This window comes from Varroa jacobsoni, unplaced genomic scaffold, assembly GCF_002532875.2.
Source record: "Varroa jacobsoni isolate VJ856 unplaced genomic scaffold, vjacob_1.0 scaffold_111, whole genome shotgun sequence".
Taxonomy (NCBI): domain Eukaryota; kingdom Metazoa; phylum Arthropoda; class Arachnida; order Mesostigmata; family Varroidae; genus Varroa; species Varroa jacobsoni.
The window spans coordinates 175,431-198,579 of record NW_019213013.1 but is presented as its reverse complement, the minus strand read 5'-3'; the positions used below and the strand labels follow the sequence as shown (position 1 = coordinate 198,579).

Below are 23,149 nucleotides of genomic sequence, written 5' to 3'. Positions count from 1 at the left end.
TGCTGTTGGACAGAGTACACATAGCTCGACGAAACAAAAAAATTCTTCTGACAACTTTAAAGGAGCGCGAAAATACAGTCGAAAAGAAACGAACAGCAATGAACGTTCTATATTTATACCCATACGAGGTCCTTGGAACTTAACCTGCAGTAGCAAATGAGAACGGTAATTGCTAAGCTGCGGTATATCTAAGCAGCTGCAACCCAAATTAGCCATTTTTATTTCACTTTGTTGGACATACGAGTACTGATTCATTACTCAATATTGCAATAAACTCAGCGTTACCCAGAAGGAGACAGTGTATTTCACAAGTATGCTTTTGTGAGCGAGAAAGACCTGTCAAAGTTCCGTAAACCTTAAAAATTCAATAAGCCTCATCTTAAGTTTCTAAATGCACGGATTCGCAGAATCAGTGGAAACTGCTCTGACCGCTCAAGAGTTCAGCCAAAAATCTTAAGGCTATTTATCAAAAAATTAATTGATTGCACAAATGTTGCTATGCCAACATGTGCCAGGAACGTTCCATTGTGAATCGTTACATTCGTTTACGATATTCTCCACTAGGTATGAGGTAATAAATACTCATTACTTATACTGTGAGATGTTCAAGATATTTTCAAAATTAGACAATCATAAAAAAATATGCTTAAGTGTTTTATTCTCACAGTCAACTATTCCCATCTGCTTCACATGGAGTCTACTGAGAGCTCTGCCGTGGTGCCTGTGCGGCACCGCGGCAAAGCTCCCAATCCTACGGAAACCCCTTTTTGCTGGGCACAATGTGGTAAATACCGAAAGATGTCATTGCGTAGAATAGGCTAAGTTAGACGAACATTACACACAATTCCAGAACCCAGACACGCATGCGCGCCGACTTACGAGTAATTGCAGCTACAGTGACGCTTCCTGTAAAGTAGCAGCAGAGTTGGCTCTAGGAGATAGGTCACAGATGAACTACGATTTCCGAATACGAGAAGGCGGATTCACGTATAAGGGCGAGGCTTGAACCGTATTGAGCATGAGCGCGTGTAACGACGGTGCGATATTTATGGCTACGTATATGACAAGGTGTGTGCGACAGTTGGAAACTCAGGCATGCGTATTAATTAAATGTTATGTACATATATATATATACACACACCAAGCTGTGGTAATGGTAAATCAAAATATTCGATAGCGATACCGATCCAATGTTAGGAAAATACCAGATATCCTTCCCTACTTTCTCGTCTTCTAGTCTAGAAGCTACACTATTACGTTGTGCAGGCGTTACCCGATTGGGCCTGACATGATAAGACATGAAGCCGAAGAAGACTGACTATAAGATCGTATCTTATGTACAGCTGCTCCATTATTATGCTTTAATAAGTCTGTCTAACGATTAATATGTTCAGAATTTTGTGGAGACAGGCAAAACTTGTCGTTTACCATTAATTCTATGTGATTACGTGTTATCCTTTATTTATAGCAAACATATGCTCTGACTGACGAAATTCTTCATTCGCGCTTGTTCATGTAGCACTCTGGTAGCTATAAATGCGATTGTAACGTCTCCGTTATGGGAAGGAAAATGGGTCGTCGTCAATTTCACCATGATTCCCCGTCATCTATCGTCCAGTCTGAGCAAAATAGGGCCCCAAATAGCAGAAAGGCCTATGAATTTGTTGTTACAGCGTAATCAGTGTGTTAAAAATCAGTCAGTCAATCAATTCGCAAAATCGCTAACCACTAAAACGCGACAAAAACGCAAAGCAGGTACAAAGCCCAGAATTTTCTTCGCTTACGTCGTTATAGTATGCTATTATCGCAAATAGTGCTGGACGTGTGAAAGTTTGGTAATCGAAGGATTCGCAGAAACTTGCCGGTTTGTGTGAAGAGTGGGGTTCTTTATTAGACCCGGTTTTTTAACAGCGGCTATTTTTCAATTGTAAGTTTAAGAATATGGCTATCTTGCTGTAGCTTGCATTGGGTCGGGATAAGCGGAAGGAGACAGTTCGTTTATATCTATAAGATATTTCGTCATCAAAATTTTGTGTAATAAATCTGCATACATTTTTATTAGAAAGAGTAAGCAAACATTACGATAGGTTCTTATGCAAATTCTAGTGAATAATGCGCAGCTTTTTAGGATTTATCGACATTTTTCCAGTATCATTATATGATACTTATGTTACATGACACTGTTATGCGATTCATGATTAATCTCTGTTCCTTTGGACTAATGCGACCTTAGGGCTTGTATATTAGAACACGATTTGTTCAAACTGAGTTGAAAATAGAACATTTCCCTAAGTTAACAACACTACATAGAGACTTCTATGTAATATCTATATGTGGGCATAACAACTAAGTTCGGAACATTCATATCAAATGTGGTATCAACTATGTTACAAAATGGTCTTTCCATACAGTTGGATATATTTTTCATAGAAATTTCATCCGTTACAGCTATAAATAGATATGCGTCATGAAAGAATTGTTTATGAAATCTAAATTTGATTTTTCTAATAATGCTTACAGATAGAAACACTTGCCTTAAATTTAATCTAATACACAGTATGACAAACTTATCGACAGGTTGCATTATTTCAGAGATTATTTTTGCTTGTGTTTTTCTCAAGGTTGTTGCGGAATTTGGAACATTCGATAATCGACAAGCCCCTGGTATATGACGGTATGATATTTCTTTAGCTAAGTGCCAAACCGCGTCTCCTACCGTATGTTACAACAACAAAATAGTAGCTCGCTGTATTTGGCTGTAGGTTTGCAGGACCTTTTTTGACAGACATTAAATTGGTAGATGAACAGTCGCGGGCATCGCAGGATCTGGGAAAAACTTCACGGAATATCATCAAGAACACTCAAAGCGTTCACATGAAAACTTTTCATGTAAAAAGCTACTTATAGCTACGAAGTTATTACTAAGGAAAAAAAAATTTAAAACAGTTTTGGCTTCCTGCAACAACCCGACAGCAAACGTAGAGCGGCTTAAAATTGAAATTCGTTTCTGCTTAAAATCAAATATTCAAATTTGATATTCAGCTCTTTTTTTTTAATCTAGAACACAATCTAAATCAAGTGTCTCCAGTGTCCCAGTCCCATAAGTTCCACCACGCATCACTGTCATGTCAAGCACATCCATAAGACCTGTAGCCCGCGATTTGTTAATCATCGATATTATGAACAATTTTGTTGTGTTCTTTCAAGTAAGTTATTTGAACGATAAGGTATTATCTTAACGGCAAATAATGATGGTGAAGACGAATGTTTTCCAGCGGCTGACTAAGCTTTCCACTGTACTGCGTCCCTATGAGAAGACAAAAAGTTTGTCGTTTGGCTCGCGCTCATGTCAGGTGCACGAGTATCTTTGGGCAAACGTAAAAACTGGCAGAGGAAAAGCATGATAGCTCCATTACAGCACCGACTGCCACATTCAGCGGAGAGGACATAGGGACAATAGGCAGAGGCTCGACTGCTAATAGCGGCTGTATGGGAAAAGATGTTTCTATCTGCCGTTTCTTTTAAAGCGATCGCAACACTGATACCATTTGCACAATATGGATAGGCGCGACTGCTCAAATTTACACCGAAAGCCCCGGCGCACTGAGAGAAACTGTCGGAGAGGACAATTCCTTGACAGTGATTTCTTCGTTTATGACCATTTAATTGTAAAAGCACTTGACTGTTGATGTTCCGAAAAACGCATGATAAAAGCCTGTTGTCTACTGTGGAGAAACAAAAAAACGACAAAAAGCGCACAAATATCAGTCAATTTATTCAAGCCGGTATATAAAATAGAAAACTAAACATCACAAAATCTTACCATCCGATAGAAAAAAAAGTCATCTTCAGCAACTCTAACTAGATTGCCCGGGTAAAAGCCGTTAGCTTATCGGGAACAGATATTGAATAATCACCTGAATTGAATTAAATCCGAGTTTTCTTAGCAGAAGAATTGCGACCCCAATAAATTAGGTAGGAGATTTGCCAAACTTGATAAAATATGCCATACATTTTAAAGCCCTTTTCAAAGCCTCATACATACGTAAATTGTTTACACAAATATTTTCGCTTCGCTTATTTTAATATTTCGTTTCTCTACGAAGGGATCCACGAAGTTGAAAGGGATTCGAGTTCCGAAGCAAAAACTACTGTACTGAAGAAAATAATTCGAGAAACTGATATGGCCTGTTTAGACGCTCTGTAATAAACGTCTACAGTAAGTTTAACTTAATGTCGATGCTGAAATAAGATCGATTAGGTAGAACGGATACGGGCAACGATAAATTATTATAAAAAATATTACTTTCTGACGTATAACATAGTAAATCTCGATGGTCACTGGCCACTGAAGATCATCTCGGAATTAAAATCATTCGTCAGATAAACCCCAACACTGAAACGTAATCTGCTGGTGCAAATTTTTTTTTCTGCGATGACTCTGACGGATATTATTTCGCCCTGACTCTTCTACCCACTCAGCTACTCGTACACAGAATTACCATGGAATAAAAGCGGATAGTTTATCACTCTTCTACTATTTATCGCACCGTTGGAAGTGATCTTTTTACTCGATTTAACGTTACATGTATCATATATATGGACTAAATAACCAACGGTTGAATAAAAACGTGGAGGAAAATGATTGGAACCTCGAGCTATATATTTATGTCACAATTATGGATGTCCACTACAAACTGATCCGGGTTATTTCATTTTCGATAGGTAAGCAAGCAGGCGTTATACAACGTAAGCCTTCCCTTTACAGACATATCAATCCGTGGCGTATGAGGTGCAATATCGTACTACTACCATTAGTCTACCATGCTATTGTTTACCTGGTCTATTTGAAAGAAGCCTATGAAATAGTAGGAGTACCGCTGCGCATTTTTCCGTCATCTGCGCTTCAAGTGCTTCAGCGCAAAGCATTTAGTCAAGTGGGTTAACATCGTTTCTTGCCCTCATTTGGCGCTGCGTCTTTAATCCATGTCCGAGTCTATGTTGATGCGTCACCCGCCTAGGCTTTAGCTTTAGCCACTGAATGCAACAAAGCTATGAGATCCCCTCGTTGCCCGTGAATTCGTTCTCGCAATCCGCAGGCTTGGATCGCAGATTAATATTGTCGTAGTGCTCGGACCTAGTTTAGCCGTGATTTTCGAATATAACCCCGATGGTTGTTGACTTTCGTCATCAAACGCGACTGATTTTCCGCTACTATACGGGAGCTTTAGACCTCGAGCCTGAAACACACGCACGCAGGCACGCACGCAGACCCCATGGCTGTATTGCAATTGGCGTTTGCCGTCAATCGGTCGTGGCGTGCTGATGCCGTGTGAACTGAATCACATATGCATATGGCTTAGTCGGCAGAAAACCACACCGAAGTCCGCTTTCTTGAATTTGGCCTCTTTAAGACAGAGGGATTCGTTCAGAAAATAAATACGTGAATACTCGTTTTTCATAGTGCAGTTAGCGGTGCGTATTCAGTATCAAAAAAGGTAAGTTTTCAGATATGTTATAAATTTTCTGCTAGAGCTTCACTTAAGGGTGCACCGCCGTACTCTTGTATGGCTATTAATTGTGAAATGAACTCCAATAATGGTTCTATTTGATTAGTAGAGTCCTGAATCTTAAGCAACTATTCCAGTATTACAAGCAATGACTATAATAATCAATTGACTGACATTTTTGTGGAACAACAGATCTACATATTTGTTAAATTTTTCATTCGTCGATTTTATCTTGCATAAAAATAAGATTTTGTATTTTGTAGTCAATCTGTGTTAATCATGCATTGTTGTACCACCTCAATAACTTGTTTAGGGTTTTTTTCTGCTCTTAATCATTCGTTTTTCATCTCGTTCTCAAATAGTCAGTCGTCAACAGAAAGCAAGCACAATTTCCCACTACTAACCCATAAGGCTCCTCTGCTATGCTGAAGGGCATTACCTGCTTGCCTTTCAATCGTCGCCTGATCCTAACTAAGGTCGAAGAGAAACGCAATGCGACACGATTCGCTATCTATCCTGGTCTCGTAAAACCCTAGGCAGTTGCCTGTTTCGTGAGTACACTATAGTAAACGGAAAAGAAGCGAAATCATCTACACTAAAACTGAGTCTGGTCAACTCTCTCCTCCAACGACATGTTCAGGACCGGGAGTGGCAGAGGGAGAGAGAGATTTGACTGGGTGATTTTAACCCATTGAAGGCCATGAAACAATCTCCATTCGAGGCTATGGAGATCGTGGATCCAACAACTATAGGAACAGATTTATCAAAGCTGCTACTACACCCAGTTCGTTCGAAGAGCAAGCCTTCGTTCAGTCCGTAGTTTCAGCCAGATGAACAAAGCAAGCAGCGGTTGGGTGGCTGCATGACCGAATGATTGGTAGGCAGACAGCCGAAACTCTGTAGCTTTGGCTCTTGCTTTTGAACATTTGGTCTACTAGAACGGGCCGTGAGCAAGCAAGCGAGCGAACAGGTAAGACCGAAGCAGCAAGCTTGCAGTAACAGCAGAATCAAGCAACAGAAAGCTATTGAGTTTGTTAACGTGAATTTTCGTACAATACGGGCAGGTTTGTTTGACTGAGTGAAACTCGCCTTTATAACTACCTAGACACACACACACACACACACACACACACACACACACAAATACACATTCAAAGACACAGAGGAACTATTAGTACAGTATTCATATGGAGATAGTGACTAGAAGCCTTGCGATCCAAAGACAGGTCTATGCATCACATCAACTTACTGGTAACACCTGCAACCTCAAGTGGCGCGACGCATCGACGACTCACTTATGCATGAATCGCACCCAGCCGCTTTACTCAATTATTAAATACAAATGCATAGTGTATGATAAAACATGCAGAGGAAATAGATGTGTATCCGGGTGTACCTTTTTTTCGGAGCAGATAAAGTCTGAGTTAAGGTAAAACTAGTTTTTAACAAATGTTCGGCGGGATAATCGATAAAAAATAGACTCCGTACAGCAGGGTTACGTATATGCATTGTAATGTGGCGCTCTCCGGAACTTCACCCCGCGTCTGTTTTGCTATTAAATACATTTTTTTACTCGTATAGTTAAAGCCTACATATACTTCTTAGAAGTATTAACCATAATCCAATAGCTTTTGCCTATAGTATAGGTTAATCGCAGTTTTAAAAGCAACATGTGAATTTAAGCAAAATAATTTCACAGAACTATATATTTGTATACATAATGTATATCAACGTGGACGATGCTTTGTTACGGCCTCTCTGTTATTTATAAACGGTGGTGTAGCGTCGTTTTCAAACATGAAGAATGAAAGTAAATTCATGGTTTTACTTAAGGACAAACTAAATTAACACAATGGAGCCCTCTGAGGGTAAAAGTATCTGCTCTATATTATCGATTTATATCTACAAATTCTAGTGACCCACAAGCCATTTTAAGGCCACAGACAGGCGGTCCTTTCAGTTTCAGTAGCACTGATACTTAATAACGATGCAATCATGTAGGGTTCTAAAAATATCTGAACCAAGCTCGCCGTGCTCTTGCATTAGATATCCTTTCTAGACCATACATATATTGTTCATGAAGGATATTTTTGTGTACACTTGCCACTATGAACGTGCATCCACTATTCATATAAATTGTTTCTTCGTTAAAAGTAATAAGGACAGCATAGATGATGTAAGTATAATGATATATCATTAGTAAAGTTATTTGGCATGTCTACTATTCCTTCATCACAAGGGAACTCTAGCTTTTCGAGTTAGAAACGAATAACTAACCTGCTAGCGCAACGGTCATACATGAGAGGACTGCCAGCAGAAGTTTCCTTTTTCGAAGGAGTGTTATCCTTCGTAGAAACCCCATAGTCAGCTACTTCTTCTCCTGAGATCAGTCTTGTCCTGTCACGTAGTCGTCATTAGCCACATTCGACTCGGACTTTCTTTTGGTCGCTATTACTTTTATACATGCGTGAGGCTGAAGTTCGTTGTATCCATTAGGTTGTCATGGCACATCACGGCACAAAGAAACTTTATCCGCTGCTCCACACGCAGTGCCTCCACAAGTGTGACACCTCACTGGGAACAAGCATTCAATATAACCAACGCTAACAACAAGCTCCTATGCCAGCTGGCCACACGTACAACGAAGCATCATCACGCGATAATAAACGCTTCTTAACATGATTAATTTCACGCTGAGTGTCCTAATCTCCGCCGACGATGATAGGAACGCCGAGTGTTAGCGGGAGCAGCCACAGCCTTATTCGGTGACCGAAACAACTATTAAATGAGGATAACACTGTTTTCAACTGACGCTACTGCGGGGTTGAGCCCTGCGATGCCTCGTATAGCACAGCACACAACGATAAACTGCCACCGTTTCTTCGCTTTTCCCTTGCAATAAACAAGCTATCTGGCTTGGCGCTATCGTTGTTGCTGTATTGCTCGAGAGCAAAAAACAAACGTACAAACAATTCTCATTCTATGAGTAATCTGTATTCTCGTTATTCCTCTGCATGTGATGCTCTTCGTTTCATCAGGAATGGGTGGAACTTGCAGGAAGGACCACGCACTTGGCCTTCACTTCTTTCTTGTTTACTTTGGCTGGCGACCGCTTGGACGGCCACTCGCTCTCTAGCGGTGGGTCTCCCCACTCGAACCCTCCTATAGAAAGGATATTGGAGAGAGACTACTCTCACCCATGTGCCTTGAACACAGTAACAACGCAACTTTACTAGACAGCAGTGCCAGCAGCAATAGTGGCGGTGGTAATATTCGCAGGCCGCCGTCGTGAGCACGTTACTCTTTTGGAAGAGGTGATTCAGGGAAATAAGGCGCAGGACAATAGGCTACGTTTGCTCGCACTGTGGCAATAACAGCAACAAGCTACAAGGCAATCCAGAACTTAGCGCCGCCGCTAGCATTAGCCTACGAAGCACCAACTACGAAGCTACTGCTGCTCAACGAAGCGCCATACACTGTCGCTATATCTCCTGAAAGAACCGCAAGATAGTCTCTTACCCTTTTTGACAACGATGGCAGTAGCGGCGAGGCGGCGTATCCACAACGCAAATCCTTCGTGCGATTGTCGCTAGATGGCGCCACCCCTGATACGAAGAAAAGGTTGTACGGAGGACCGATAACATAGAAACTTGAAAAGTATAGGTAGTCATGGGCGTTTGAACTGGCGGCAGGCAAATGAAACAACAACAGCAAATAACTGAATCATTATTATTATTTATCTATGTATCGAAAGACATGAAGAAACATGATCATAATGGTAGTACTATTGCTGTAGTATTGCAATAGTACACGGTACTATTGCTGCGACTCTGTTTTTGCAATAAAGACCTTACTTGGAATACAACAATTATTCAATAGGACTATCTTAACTACTGGATAAATCAGTGGCCGATAGGAGTATTGTGTAGCATCCAAGGTTTAGGCCAGTCAAATTACAGCTCCACTTATAAAGTATTCAGTCTGATAATACATCGAAAAATTTGATTAGAACAATTCGTGCTGGTTGTCTATTTTGTTTTTTTTTTTTGATTTCCAAGTACATTGTTTCAATAGTACGGAAAATACACGAATATGCCAAATAGGTCAATTATTACTGACAATTGTTAGATCGGCTTTTGACTACTCAGTTACTAAATACGACCATGCAGTAGTCAATCAGGAACTTGCTTTTTCCCATAATAATAAGAGATAATAATGAGATAATGCCCAACGCAGCCTGTGAAGGAGTTGAGTATGTTATCCGATACATGATAGTTTCCAGCGTGTAATCCATGAATTTCACCAGTGAACAGCAACTAGGATGACAGCTACAATTGTGCGTAGTGTTTAGGAAGGTCACAGTTTGCACGATGGCACAGCTGAGGTTCAGAAAACCATAAGATCTCATGAGTTTTCACTTATTTAACTTGTAGGAATGTTTATACCTGTGTGTCTTATTACATTGACTAATTTGTACTCTGACTTCAGTTATTCGTGACCACCAAAGCTTTATAAGCAATTTCGTTACACATACTATCATATTCAAGTTATATTTACTTCACAGAAACTCCATGATGAATAATTTCAAAACGGCGTCTCTGGATGATTTAAAAGATTGTTTTAATATGTATCAACAAACAAGTAAAACCATGCCAAGGCATTGAGACTAATCATATAACTATTTCCTCACACTTACACGATGGAAGCGGCCTTTCGATCCAATCAAGATTCAGCGAAACATTTTAACGTAAACCTGACCCGTTTAGAAATATACTTGCTGATCTCATTAACGGCCTTTAAGGATCCAAGTCAGCGCTGGGCGTTGTTGCAGATAGATTTTACAGAGAAAAAGACATAGCTTTTACACGTTCAATGTGCATATTTATTTTCCTATACAAATTAGAAAAGAAAACACATGCTATTTTCGTCTAAAACTCGCATTACATTCTCATTTATTTACGCTAGATAGTGTAAAACATGCGTTTGGTGCGACCACTTAGCAACATCGCTTGATATCAGACGCTGTCACGAGACGACAAGACCACGGGTCCTTGTCTTTTCTGAATTCCTTGTACCACTTCATCTTGAATCTGAGACGATGTCGGCGATTGAGATAACAGATTAGGTAATCTCAGGCGTTTTTCAGTGCCCTTCACTATGGGGTTGTTGTCTTGCCTTCTCGGGAATTTTTTTCCCGGACAAAGTAACGGCAAAATTGTATGAAACAGGTTCGTAGTATGCCTTCTTAATCGCTTCGTCTAACGTTCCATAAGTAATATAGTTCATATTTTCCTGAAAACAAAATTAAACAATGTAAAGATATTTTCACTACCAAGAGAATAAATGATCGCACACTGTTATTATATATAACATCTAACTGTACGTTATTGATAACTCTAGGTTTGATTAGTTGCTTTCTTATGGTTAGGGTGAAATAGCTGTTCACTGCAGGACATTTATCAAACTTAATAATCGACCAACATATTAATCCATCATAAATAGGGACGACGTGACGCGTATTAAGGATTTCGTAACATGTAAAGCAGAAAAATAGAAGGTAAAAGATATTTATCTGATTGTAAAATGGCTGGTTTACTAAATTGGCTTGTAAGCACCGAGGAACACCCGTAGAATAAGCTTTCAAAAGACAAAGGAATTATCAAAGTCACGATTGAGCTATGTTATAGGCATTATAACAATTTATACAAAAAGCCGTACGGATCTAATTTTAATATCGTTTCGCTTAAACTGGGTAGTCTAATTATGTCACGCATAACCTGAAAGACGAACTTAGGGAACGGTATCTATATATGCGCCATTAATTTTCACAGTTGATGTCAGAGTGGGCGGATAGCTAACCATTTCTTCTTTGAGTTGTTGCCTGGCAATCCCTTCCTCCAGCTTTTCCTGCTCTTTGATCTGTTCGATACGTTTCATCTTGACGGCCATTCGCTGAAGGAAATCTTCTCTATGCCGCCGTTCGCGCTCAGTGGCAACCCGTTTGTTTTCTTCTTCGTTCGCCTTAAGTCGTGCTTGAAAGTCCTCTTCGTCTTGTATTGAGAGCTGAGAAAACTTGCTCTTTTCGTGCTCGAGCCGTGCTTGCTCGGTCGCAAAAAACGCTCTGAAATCAAAGATTCGATTGTCAACAAGGTTTGGCCCAACAGTCGAACACTAATCTGAAGTGGCAAAAGATGAGGCTTCGTTCGAATGCTGCATTGCTACTAGAAGTGAATTAACGTTTAATTGAATACTTTTTGTGTTGGCTTCCAATTATGTGCTATTACGGCCAACCAACGTAGGCTAGCGTAGAGCTAGGCACAAATACAAAAACACGTGAAAGAGTCATATAAGAGTTTGGTCATACCTACAAGGTCATGTGAATAAGTCACGTAAAAACCGGACCTCCTAAAATCAAGTAACAAGGTTGAAATAGCAGTAGTAGCTGTAATAGTGACAAGCTTGTTACTTACTGGATTGATCGAATTTCGGTCTCGTACCGCACGTACAAAGCCCAATACTGGGCTTTTTCTTCCTCGCTAACTTTTGGATGCTTGAAGATCGTATAGAGCTTGGAAGGTGCACGGGGCATCCAAGCTGGCTTACGGAGTTTAATCCTTTTATACCGAACCTGTGTCACCGAAGAAAGAAGTCCAGCCTTTAACGAAAGCCCCTCGATGGCAGGTGTCACCACTGAACGAAGCATCTGTACAATATAATTTGATGGAAAAATAGGCCAAGGGAAAAGAAAACCGTATGGATTACTTGATTATTTTATCCATTACTTTTCATCATTATGGTGTAGTTAAAACGACGTACCGTCTAGCTGAGTGCAATGCATTACGCGATTACATCACAAATACAGACTCATCAGAATGATAAACTCGATCAAACCAAATGCAAAGTATATATAGCAAAACTTTTTCACTTGAGGTAAATTTGTTTCACATAACGTATTAAAGTCACGTAAGTCATTATATGATAAATGATTACATCTCGATCAGGCAAGAATATAACATCAATCTCAAAGTATTGCATCGAAACATGTAGAAGCTCACAGAAGTGAGTCTGCACCCTATAGATCGTAAGATTTTGGATTAGATTTGTAAGTGTGCCGTAATCGGTGTCAATAGCAAACAGTTAGGTGGTCTTAATTAATAACGGGTATAACAGGTTCCAGAAAAAAAGTGATTGTTGAAAGAGCCGGTTCAAATGGACGTGCTCAAACTACGCACCTTTACAACGTTACAGGTTTGTACTGACTTAAGGTAAGTCACAGTTCGATGAGCATGATTAAAATAGCATTTTTTTAATTAATAGTTCCGCCTTGTATACGAATTTTTAGTGAAAAAAAAACCTTTATATTGCGAAATATATATTGCGCAACAAAACACCGCAATGAATATAAATTTCCCAACTGTGTTGACCACCCTTGTTGGAGTGCAGAGCCGGATAACCTTATCCGACCAATAAAAGGATCAATGTGATGTCAATATACATAAGCGTTGCTCCATAGTTGAATACAATCTGGTATCGGCAACGAAAGCTAGTACTTCTTAGATTATCCATAAAGATAATAGAAATTATAACATTTAGCTCAGAATAAAATCCAGCGCAAGGCTATTTTTGACAGCCGACAAGTTTCCGTACCTTCCAAACTCACGGACGGTTCGGCTAGAACCAGGTGCTTCTGTATAAGCATCGTCAATCTTTGAATTGCACATCTCAGAGTAAGACGTCAGCGGCTTACGTGTGGTACCGTCTTTACCTAACCAAACAGTAATGCTTCATCTTATACCATAATTTAATTGCTTGGCTACCGAGTGTTGTTCTACATAACATGAGTCTTCACCGATCGTCTTTATTGCTGACGATTAATTTTAATTACCTAGTGACAACGCTTGTTTAAAATGTAGTTAGGTGTAATTACTGTTATCAGTTCTAGAACGCGATCAGAATACACTCAGTTTCGTGTATTTGTTCAGATGCATATTAATAGCTGTTCTCAGAGATGACAGCAGCCAACAACTAGGATCGCATTCAAGTGCTGGCAGACCTATTGGGATCTGCTTCGGTCACGTGACGTTTTTTCTGAAAAAAAACCAGATATTATGTTATTGGTTTAGGGTGTGTTACTGGTGTAAACATAAAGCAAAAAAAGGATTACAAATAGCAGAGCGAGACCGTTGCAAACGTTGCGTTCTAACCTTGGCATTACATCTTCGTCGTGATTTACTGTATACAGAGAGTCGTATAATCGAGCTAAATTTAGCCAACGTTGTGCCAGTCATTCTTGTTGATTGTGTATTGTTAGAAGCTCATAGCACAGACTATCCGGGAAGTGTAACCAACCCATCGATCGAAATTATTTCATACGCTGAACGCTTGTTAAACAACCTGGGCTAACTGTGCTGGTTCTTCCCGAATGGCATTAAACGCCTCTCACTGTCCACCTGAATAGACGCGTTAGTATCTTATACGTTTATTATTTCATCGTCGTTCCCCTACCAAAGCCTCGAATGCTATTTCATAACTCAGGTGTAAACGCGAAGGTAGCTACAATAATAAGGAGAAATTCTATGCTACATTTAGATAAATATTAATAGGTAAGTTATTATGGTAGGTATTTATTTAATGTAGTGAAAATAACGAAAAATAAACGTTTCTTTGTGGTTATTTGTTGCGTTTATGATTGTATTTTCCTTGGTCATAGGTACAGTTCTCGACTGTTTGTGCTTTCCTGTATTGATTCAGCACTTGCCGTCGTTAGGCATCATTTGAATATAGAAACGCAGTAACAACTTTGTCATTCACAATGTCTGGCGATAACGTCGAAATGTGTACGACGTTCGGCGGATGTGAGGGCCCCGACGCTATGTACGTGAAACTCATCTCATCTGACGGACACGAGTTTTTCATTAAACGATGTCACGCGTTGACGTCGGGAACAATCAAGGCGATGTTGTCCGGACCCGGTCAGTTCTCCGAGAACGAAACTAATGAAGTTAACTTTCGTGAGATTCCTTCTCACGTCCTACAAAAAGTCTGCCAGTACTTTACTTATAAGGTAACAGCGATGTGCATGTATACGATATATTGCTGGGATAGACATGCTTTTCACATGGGTGGGTGTGATCAGGCGTAAATCGTCGTTTTTACTTTAATACAAACAATGCTTTAAACCATATCTGTCTAAGGGACGCAAAACGTAATTTCAGACATCATCGTTGCTGTACCGGTTATCGATGTTAAAGTTGTAATGACAGCCGTGAAAATAGCTTTTCTAAGGGGGTGATTTGTGGAAGTTACAAACTGATGAGAAACGCTTAAACATGTATGAATTAGTGGTAACTATTCATCCACTTAAGCATCAGGTGGTCCTTGACGTTAGCGTTGCGTTGTTGTGTATATTAAGTGAGTGGTACAAGTGTGATGCGTAGGAATGTAGGTTCGACTACTGTCCAGTCGGGCTTCGGGCTGACACAGCGTACTCGGATGCTTAGACCCTTTCGTATGCAGTTTTGGTTATTTCGATCGTTTAGCCACATTAATGCGTTCATTCGCTCGCTTGGTCACATCATGTCGATCTTGTTATATTTTCAGGTGCGCTATACAAATTCGTCAACAGAAATTCCCGAATTCCCCATCGCACCCGAAATCGCCTTGGAACTTCTTATGGCGGCAAACTTCCTTGATTGTTGAATAGATCGTCATCCGTATAATATTATTGTTGTTAATATTTCCATTATATGGCAAACAAACCACAATCATTTTTTTCAAGCTTTTAGAATTAGAGCGACGCACTGTTTTGTCATAGAATGAAACGGCAAATAGTGAGGTACGATATAGTTGTTTATTTTGTTTCTTCATGGAAAATTTATAATGTTTTCTCGCGTTTCCAAGTCAGTTAATATGTGTCTTAATGTACACCGATTAAAAAGCGACTTAAGAGGAAATTTGCATCCTGGAACTTTCCCTTAAAAAATTTTGAAACAAACTTTGCAAGTCACTGCCCACCACCGATGGTTGTGGGCAAAACACACCCGTTGAATCTCGTCGATTAGACATCAGAGATATCTCGAGTGTGCAAGATGTTGATATGTTTATATCGTTGTCGAGCTCCTTTGGGCTTCGCCAACTCAAGCTATATATCACAAGCGTACGAAAAAAAAACTCTAATAAGGGACAAATATGTGTGAGATTGGTCTCTTGGAGTAAAAATAATACGCATGAAATAAAGCCAAAAATATTCTTCTGTGGTACATACTTTGTGTTTTTTAAAATATTAGTTAATGATCATGATGTCGAATGATCATGATGATTGATTCATTATACGATATTCGCTCGTTACGTCCGGTGCGTGCATGTCAATTACGCCAGCAACCTTCACAACACTTGTTAGTTATTCATATAATTCCAGGAAGCCCTTTTAAGCTTCGGTTAATAAAGCTACTGGATTTAACCATTTAACCAACAATGGCTTCTCTTTGGCGCAATAAATTGCTAACTGTGTCTTTGGCGTCTATGCTTTTTCAGTCATATAACTCAGATGTATAATACGTATTCCTATTAAACCTTTCATAATTTGGTCTGGTACAGTTTTTTTTTTTAGTTTATGAAAACTAAAAGTTAGCCTTCATTACATATGAATACTTATGTTAAGCCAAGGATCCTAGTTTTTAGTAGCACATCGAATTATATGTGTTACGTTGTACCCATTAGGTTCAACAAAATAAAGCAGCGTTGAATCCTGTTTACCTTATGTATGACCAAATCAAAATAAGACATCCTTGTTACTCGTGTTGGAAATCTATTCTGTTACCTCGAGTTGACTTTACCGGATTTCTGCTAAGGTTTTACGAAAATACCGAGTAAATTATAACGATAAAAATCGACGTTTGGAAATCAGCCGTACTTAATATTTGTTGTTAATACTTGATGCCATCGTTAAAAACAAATTGTATCGTTGAGAGAACCGATAAGTGAAAAACAAAAATTCAATCTTAATTAAGATGGCAAGCATTGGGAAACGATGTATGCGCGTAGGATTATTGATTGACAATTTGATTCAGGGTATCTTCAGGATTAATTAGGCAACCGCGGACACGCCTTCGATAAACCTGCGTGTTTTTCTTGAGTAATTTCGATGGACCGTCTGCTCAGTATCTTGTTGTAAACATTCAATGTTGGTGCATTACTCTTTGATTAATAACGGTTGTCTTTAACAGAATTTATTGATTACCGAGATTTCATTGTAAACTATTACGTACGCTTCTGCCTTTTCAACATACGCGTTTATAACTTTTTTTTTAATTAGTTGGGCAGGAATACAGAAAAGCACAGAAAAGGAGTGATAATAGCTTCCACCGATCTGTTTTTAGAAGGGTCGTTACTTTTACTTGTTTACAATAAGTATTTAAAGTTTGTTTCCAGTTCATTAACCGTGATGATCTAATACGACTATATACAAGACAATAATCTCAGATTAATGATAGCTTTATTTATTCACACACGTTGTGAAGGATCTGTCGTTGGCGGGACTTGAAGCAGCGACCTCTGGTTTCTTTCAACCAAGGTTGTAACTATTTGGAACAGCGCTGTGATACACCGGTGGCCTTTACCTGATGCTGTAACTGTGTTCTCTTGCTATTTGTATCGATGTCGCCAATTTTTTTTGGATAGCGCTTTTTTGTCAAAGTGAGGCGAACAACCTAAACCATCATAAATATATGCTGTTTTTCTTTATTATGGAATAGGATGTAGTGGTCTCTTATTGCTTTCATTATTATTATACACATCGCCTATAAGCAAAGCATGCAATGTAAGTAGAGAACATTTTGATAAGGTCGTCACTACGGTTACATGGTTATCAAATTGAGATAAATGCGATAAATCGCTCGGTATTGTCGCCCTCTCTGTTGGCTGTGCACTAGTTTCGTCGGGCACAAATTTCCATCATTTGCTGAGTTTAATAAGCTTGCGTAGTACTCAATGATATCTGTTAACGCTGGTGAGAATGCCAGGATGAAGGATGAATGGAAGGATGGTTGATTAGATCCAGATAATTCTCAAAAAAGTTGACTTCATAAGTCTAATCTTTCCTTATGTACTTAACAAACTCTGTCCATACTTCGTTTGCAAAGTAATGTATCGAAACAGATTTTGTCGCTTTAGTACGACGAGAAATTCTCTTCTATCGTACCAAATCTGAAGGTATTTTGTCCGAACTTTTCACCAGATTTTGGCCCCGCCGTGCCGCTCATGCACGCAGCTAGTGTAAAGTTAAGAATACCTGCAAAAAAAACATAAATCTGATCATTTTTTAAGGATAAAGTTACAAATTCAAACTGACTGATCTACCAAAAGTGTTTGTTTAGATTTTTGTAAAAATGTTAAAGTCTTCGCAGCAACAGTTAGTATTGTCACTACATTTAGTAGTGGTAATTTTAAATGACTAACCCTTTTGCTCTAATTGCACAACAAATACGCGTATATCTCGAATAAAATCCCTGCATTTCCCATTGCAAGTTGTTTTGGGAGGTTTTCATGGCTGCCAACTTTTTCAAATGTTATTCAGTTCAAACAAACAATCGCAGATTTCTAGACAGGATTGTATGCAGAAATCTTAGTACGAAACCTATCATTGGTTTAACGGAATTAGCAGACAAAGACTGCATCTATAGCATTTGGGTGAACGGGCCTGGAATCATTATTTAGAGACCTATTTACCCAGACATGCGGAGTAACTCTGGAGGTCCAATAAAGAGGACAGCTTGACCCTTGAGGTAGACCATTTTCCATACTGTTCGGAGTATAGTGTGCCGAAGGCAGCGAGAAAAAACACGTAGATTATGGCATGCAATAACTGCTACTGAGACGTTCATTTTAAGCGATTTCAGTAAAGGACTTCCCTAGCGTAGATGAGTTGTGCTGCTTCAGCACATATCAACTTTGCTTCGTTGCGTACAGTTTCTTTAAATAAGTTGATTCGTAGAGTGTCTAAGGGCTAACTAGTTTCACATTAATCTGGTTTGATGGTCATACGTACAATTTATAGAAGCTCTATATATATATATATATATATATATATATATATATATATATATATATATGTACCATAAATAGACAAGTAAACTGTATACGTGAAAACCACAGTGTGTTTTCTGTTTTGTTATTTATTTCTTTCTTAAAAGCTTTCTTACTCTGAACATCTACTTCTATATACATTAGAATGAAATAGCAACAACAAAACATTGTCCGAAAGACAATTTGATTTTGATTCCGCTATACTATTCTAAATTGACCTCTCTCTAAGACTACTAGACTACTTATCCTCTTGAGCGAACAGCTTGCTCTTGGCAAAGTGCGTCAGCAACACGCCGCTCGTAACAGACACGTTTAATGAGCTGATTCTCTTGTTGATACTTGGTATGGATACGGTGGTGGTAAAGAAGGAGACCAGGTCCTCGTGTACACCATGGCTCTCGTTACCCAGAACAAGGAGTCGATTTCGTTGAGTTACCTAAACGCCAAATCAAAAACTTTGGATGCTTCACATCAGTGATTTCATCAGAAACAGGGAGAATAATAAAATTTGAAGCCAAAATTTGAATGGTTGGTATTGGGTTAGCTGCATTTTGAGCAGATACACAGGTGAAATGGTCATATTTTTGATGAATGTATTTAAAAACAATCCGATTTGAGTTCTATTTTTCCTCGGCTTTTGCTTAAAAGCATATCTAGTTTATCTATCGAGTAATCTTTTGTGTTTCTAACTGCCAATTAACAGCTATGATTGTTTCGGTTATGTCGACTAATTTAGACTCAGCGAATCCTCTGAATAATGGGCCTTCTAATTAATGAAAACATCTAGCTATCTTATGTGCATAGTCATATTCATAATAAAAAGAGACAATTACGCACTTTGTGCGCGGTATAAGGCTCACAGTCCTGATCAGATCCAACGATGTCCCAGCCCAATCGCTGAAGAAACGTAAACAATGATGCTGGGTTTTCTACCGAATATAGCGGAGCGCACTCCAAAGCTCCCGCAGACGCCTACGGCCGTAGACAGATTACATCAATAACAACATATCAACAACGAACTGAATTGAACTTAATTTAGAAAAAGCCTTTCATCAAAAATAACACGCTTATTTTTTAGAAGCATAGATCACTTGGTACGCGAAAATCAGCTCGAAAAAGTTTAGCACAGCTCGAATTATATCACAATCGACCGTCCAATAAGCACTTCTAAGCTGCCATTAATTGACTCTTCAATTAATCTACCACCACTGAGGACACCAAATGGCAAGTGAAATGATACACATACAACAAACCATGTACAGTTTTACAAAGGCATAGTTCTACAAATATGACAAAATGTAACTATCGACTTTTTAACCTGGTGCGTAGCCGAAATTTAATTCCATCCAACAGTGCTATAAGTTTTCCTGAATGGCGGATTATTTAGTAAAGTACTAGTCATGTAGGCTATGGGGTTTGTTAGATCAAAGTCACATAATACACCATTTGCAGTTGATCGCAAAATTGCGTTACCTTGGCAACAACAGGGCTTAATCTGCATGAATTCTCTGTAGGAACGAAAATGCCATCAATGCCAAGAAAGACAGCAGTCCGTAAGATGGCGCCCATATTCATCGGGTCCTGAACGCGATCCACGTAGATACACAGTTGGCCATTGTCGTCGCTTTGGCCGAAACACTCCATGGCGTCGTTCCACGGCCTTAGTATAAGCGGAGACACCTGCATATATTGAAATGATACAGTAACAAAACTTCAACACTAACATAAGCAACGAATTGATGGTTTATCGCAAAACTGTATCTTACCTGCATACCGATGCCTTGATGAGTAGCTTTATTCGTCATTAAATTCAGTTGACGAGTCTCCACTGATTTAATAGGTATTTTACGCGCACTTGCGATATTTAAAATGCGTTGTAAGCTCTCGTTGGACACAGTATCTTCTCTTATTTTTGAGCAGAATACCTGCAGGTAGAAAGATGGAAATTACTACCCACTACCTCGTAACTAAGCACGCGAATATTGCTTATTTTTCAACAAATAATAATTAAGAACACACCTTTCAATGTTTTACATCCGCGAGGTAAACTAGACGCTATGCCACTGGCAGAGAAAACTATGAAATCACCATTTACCCATGCAGATTAGATTGAGACAACATTTGGCGGGGTGTTTACCCCAGCGGGTATGAGTTTATCAGATATATTTTATGATAGAGGAGAGCTAGTCTTCTATTAGAAACGAAATCATACGTTTATCATGACGGAACCTGAAAATTTACGCACAGAATGTTAATGAACATCTGCTTTCATTTAATATCTTCGCATGGGATAAACCCCCCACCGAAGTGACAATTTTTTTAGTTACTCAAAACTTTACGTTGTTGCTAGCCTTTATGCACTCCGACGCGACTGGGATTAAATTAAAAGAGCTTATGAATTTATCAAAAATGGTGCAAAAAGCCCTTTCTTATGATCCGCAAGTATTTGGCGCCAAAATAGGCGGTTGCATTCCAGAAAGCGTATCTCTTTACAATCAAATTTTTTAATAAATCCCACAAATTAGCCACTTTTGTCTTTTTGTTCATTTTGGCTCCCTTGAATTCTTAGTTTTTAGGACATTTGGCTTGCTATTGGCCCAAAAAGTAAGATAACACTTCATATATCATATGTTACCATTTATTCATGGCCGCTATATTAAAGTTATGCATAAATTTAAAGGGAAAGACTCATCGTAGTGTCTATCTTCATTCAGATGCCCCTGAAAAATAAGCAAGATCAGTTTTGCTCCAGCCTGTATCGAACATCCTATATATGCTCATACAAATTTCGTTAGAATTAAAGAAAGTATTATAGTTTGATGGTATCAGTAATACCTTGTAAATAGTCCGCTTGCGTTCGGATAAACATATTTCAACCGGATGTATTCCGAACAATGTTTCTCGTTTTTTTTTTGACCACACCTGCAATGTTATAGACATGTGATAAAACTCTTATTGATATCTTTAGGAGGAGAACAGGACAACGCAGCAGGAGTACGCAAAGAGTAACTCGCAACTTGTCTATAAGCTGACAAAGTGTGCCATGTGTTGAATGCGATACGTGACCGGACATTTTAAGACCAATGCAATACTTTCGCATAGAATTAGCCGACAGAACAATTAGGGCTAGAAAAACTTTATCATTTGCAGTTTGTCATTTATAATCTTGCTTGGAGATGGTTTTCAGGCATACCAATTGCTTGATTGCTTTCACGTCTTCCATACCTTTTTGTCTTGTTGATCCTTCAAAGAAGGTTCACTGTTTTTTTTTTTGGCGGCTATGTTTTCTTTTTTGAGTTCATGCGATTTCGGCAGAGCTTTGCTTTCCTTTGGTACAAGTTTCGCATGCCCGGCCATCAAAAACCGTGTTTTAAAAGTTCGATCATTAACACTGGCCGTTGCTAAACGCGACGACAGTCGACGCAAAGCATTCGGAAACATTTCTGCAAAAACACATATCCATGCCGCTCTGGAGTAAGCTTACATTAACAAGTGTCGTATGCACCTATGGCATATTAACTATGACAAGACAACATGGTAGTCTCTTTTCACACTATTGATATAGAGCCAATATCAGATGTTGTGTTTCTCCGCACACGTCAAACAGAATTTAACCGCAAAAAAAAATACGATGGGAAAATGCCAATCAGCGCAAATTCGTTGGACCAAAAGCCGATGCACAAACATATAGCCGGTATCGAACACAAACTTAATTTCATCATTTGGACCAACCTGGTATCGGGAACCGACACTTGCAAGGTATACGCAACAATTTCGTATAATGCTGGTCAATAAGCAATGCGATGAACTTTTTTTAATACTTTTTCAAACTAAATCTATTTTTTTGTTAAAATCTCTTTCTGCTAGTAGAAGGTGGCAGCCACCAAACGGTACCGCATGCGCGCTGTTTCACCGCAAAATCACAACACTCATCTAAGCAACCAAACATGCACATACGTCTTAGCATAAACTGACCTTGATGGCTGACATGGAGGCCGACCGTTTTTCAGAGGTTTTCCACTTTCCATTAGTTCGACAAAGATTGCAGAGGTTATAAAATGTAATAGAAAGCTTTGTTTTTAAGATAACTCGGAGTGTAGCATTTTTAATACTTGTTACTAACACCGGAAATATTTTTTGAGCTTTACAGTAGATGAAGGGATAATTTAAGTTGACGAGCCCAGTAGAGAAGAATACGCTGACCCAAAAAAGATAATTATAATCAATGAATGATTATGGTGAATAACACTTTTTTCGTCTCCTGCTCTGTGTATTAGTGATAGTAAGTAGTACTGATTTTAAGGTTATTAACTCTCTACTTTAGATTAACTTCACAACTCCAATTTTCAACAAAAATGAACTTCAAGACACCTTTTTGCTTATTAAATTGCCATCTCGCTGAAGGCATTAATCGTTGGCTCAAGCTTCGCCAATGACATATACTATGTGACTAGTGTGATTAAGTAACGGGAAGAAACATTAAACAAATACAAACATTAACGTTTTAATATACAGTTACAGTTACTATCATACTGATGTTAAAAATCAAAGTTGTC

The 23,149-nt window shown here is 38.9% G+C and overlaps 4 protein-coding genes across 12 annotated transcripts in view; 1 reads left to right on the top strand and 3 right to left on the bottom strand.

The window, feature by feature from the left end:
• Positions 1–9,485, bottom strand: part of sdk (sidekick cell adhesion molecule) — a 74,414-nt gene extending 64,929 nt beyond the window's left edge. For both annotated transcript variants that reach the window (XM_022843175.2, XM_086970824.1), the window contains exon 1: positions 7,788–9,485. In XM_022843175.2, coding sequence (XP_022698910.1) covers positions 7,788–7,872 — 85 coding nt within the window. In that variant the 5' untranslated portion in view covers positions 7,873–9,485. The remainder of the gene's footprint in view (positions 1–7,787) is intronic.
• A 946-nt stretch (positions 9,486–10,431) lies between these two features.
• On the bottom strand, positions 10,432–12,954 carry mRpS26 (mitochondrial ribosomal protein S26). 2 transcript variants are annotated; one of them, XM_022843211.2, is made up of 4 exons: positions 12,743–12,954; positions 11,981–12,213; positions 11,370–11,631; positions 10,432–10,802 (listed from the first exon to the last, which is right to left on the bottom strand). In XM_022843211.2, the coding sequence occupies exons 2-4, from the start codon at positions 12,211–12,213 to the stop codon at positions 10,653–10,655; spliced, it is 645 nt and encodes a 214-aa protein (XP_022698946.1). In that variant the 5' UTR covers positions 12,743–12,954; the 3' UTR covers positions 10,432–10,652. The 2 variants fall into 2 exon arrangements, with proteins under 2 accessions (XP_022698946.1, XP_022698956.1); XM_022843221.2 differs by having other exon boundaries at positions 11,981–12,138; positions 12,743–12,953.
• A 213-nt stretch (positions 12,955–13,167) lies between these two features.
• On the top strand, positions 13,168–15,769 carry EloC (transcription elongation factor elongin C). Of its 4 annotated transcripts, none has more exons than XM_022843233.2 (3): positions 13,168–13,286; positions 14,221–14,574; positions 15,111–15,769. In XM_022843233.2, exons 2-3 carry the CDS (start codon positions 14,323–14,325, stop codon positions 15,207–15,209), a joined length of 351 nt encoding a protein of 116 aa, XP_022698968.1. In that variant the 5' UTR covers positions 13,168–13,286; positions 14,221–14,322; the 3' UTR covers positions 15,210–15,769. The 4 variants fall into 4 exon arrangements, with proteins under 4 accessions (XP_022698968.1, XP_022698978.1, XP_022698987.1 ...); XM_022843243.2 differs by having other exon boundaries at positions 13,172–13,262; XM_022843252.2 differs by having other exon boundaries at positions 13,180–13,237.
• A 2,877-nt stretch (positions 15,770–18,646) lies between these two features.
• On the bottom strand, positions 18,647–22,832 carry LOC111266190 (rRNA methyltransferase 1, mitochondrial). 4 transcript variants are annotated; one of them, XM_022843458.2, is made up of 7 exons: positions 22,326–22,529; positions 21,819–22,036; positions 21,429–21,515; positions 20,360–20,518; positions 20,067–20,273; positions 19,431–19,565; positions 18,647–19,029 (listed from the first exon to the last, which is right to left on the bottom strand). In XM_022843458.2, exons 2-7 carry the CDS (start codon positions 22,032–22,034, stop codon positions 18,832–18,834), a joined length of 1,002 nt encoding a protein of 333 aa, XP_022699193.1. In that variant the 5' UTR covers positions 22,035–22,036; positions 22,326–22,529; the 3' UTR covers positions 18,647–18,831. The 4 variants fall into 4 exon arrangements, 3 of the variants coding, with proteins under 3 accessions (XP_022699193.1, XP_022699206.1, XP_022699197.1); XM_022843471.2 differs by lacking the exons at positions 21,819–22,036; positions 22,326–22,529 and adding an exon at positions 22,569–22,832; XM_022843462.2 differs by lacking the exon at positions 22,326–22,529 and having other exon boundaries at positions 21,819–22,301.
• Positions 22,833–23,149: the final 317 nt, after the last annotated feature.

Bases quoted from the DNA above. Each gene is read 5' to 3' on its own strand.
- EloC (XM_022843233.2), top strand. From the start codon at position 14,323: ATGTCTGGCGATAACGTCGAAATGTGTACGACGTTCGGCGGATGTGAG. The intron at 14,575-15,110 runs GTAACAGCGATG...TTATATTTTCAG, and splicing joins GCCAGTACTTTACTTATAAG to GTGCGCTATACAAATTCGTC.
- mRpS26 (XM_022843211.2), bottom strand. From the start codon at position 12,213: ATGCTTCGTTCAGTGGTGACACCTGCCATCGAGGGGCTTTCGTTAAAG. The intron at 11,632-11,980 runs GTAAGTAACAAG...CTTTGATTTCAG, and splicing joins ACCGAAATTCGATCAATCCA to AGCGTTTTTTGCGACCGAGC. The intron at 10,803-11,369 runs GTTAGCTATCCG...TTTTGTTTTCAG, and splicing joins AACAACTCAAAGAAGAAATG to GAAAATATGAACTATATTAC.
- LOC111266190 (XM_022843458.2), bottom strand. From the start codon at position 22,034: ATGTTTCCGAATGCTTTGCGTCGACTGTCGTCGCGTTTAGCAACGGCC. The intron at 20,519-21,428 runs GTATTACTGATA...TTCTACCTGCAG, and splicing joins GCAAGCGGACTATTTACAAG to GTATTCTGCTCAAAAATAAG. The intron at 19,030-19,430 runs GTGCGTAATTGT...TTTGGCGTTTAG, and splicing joins AGCCTTATACCGCGCACAAA to GTAACTCAACGAAATCGACT.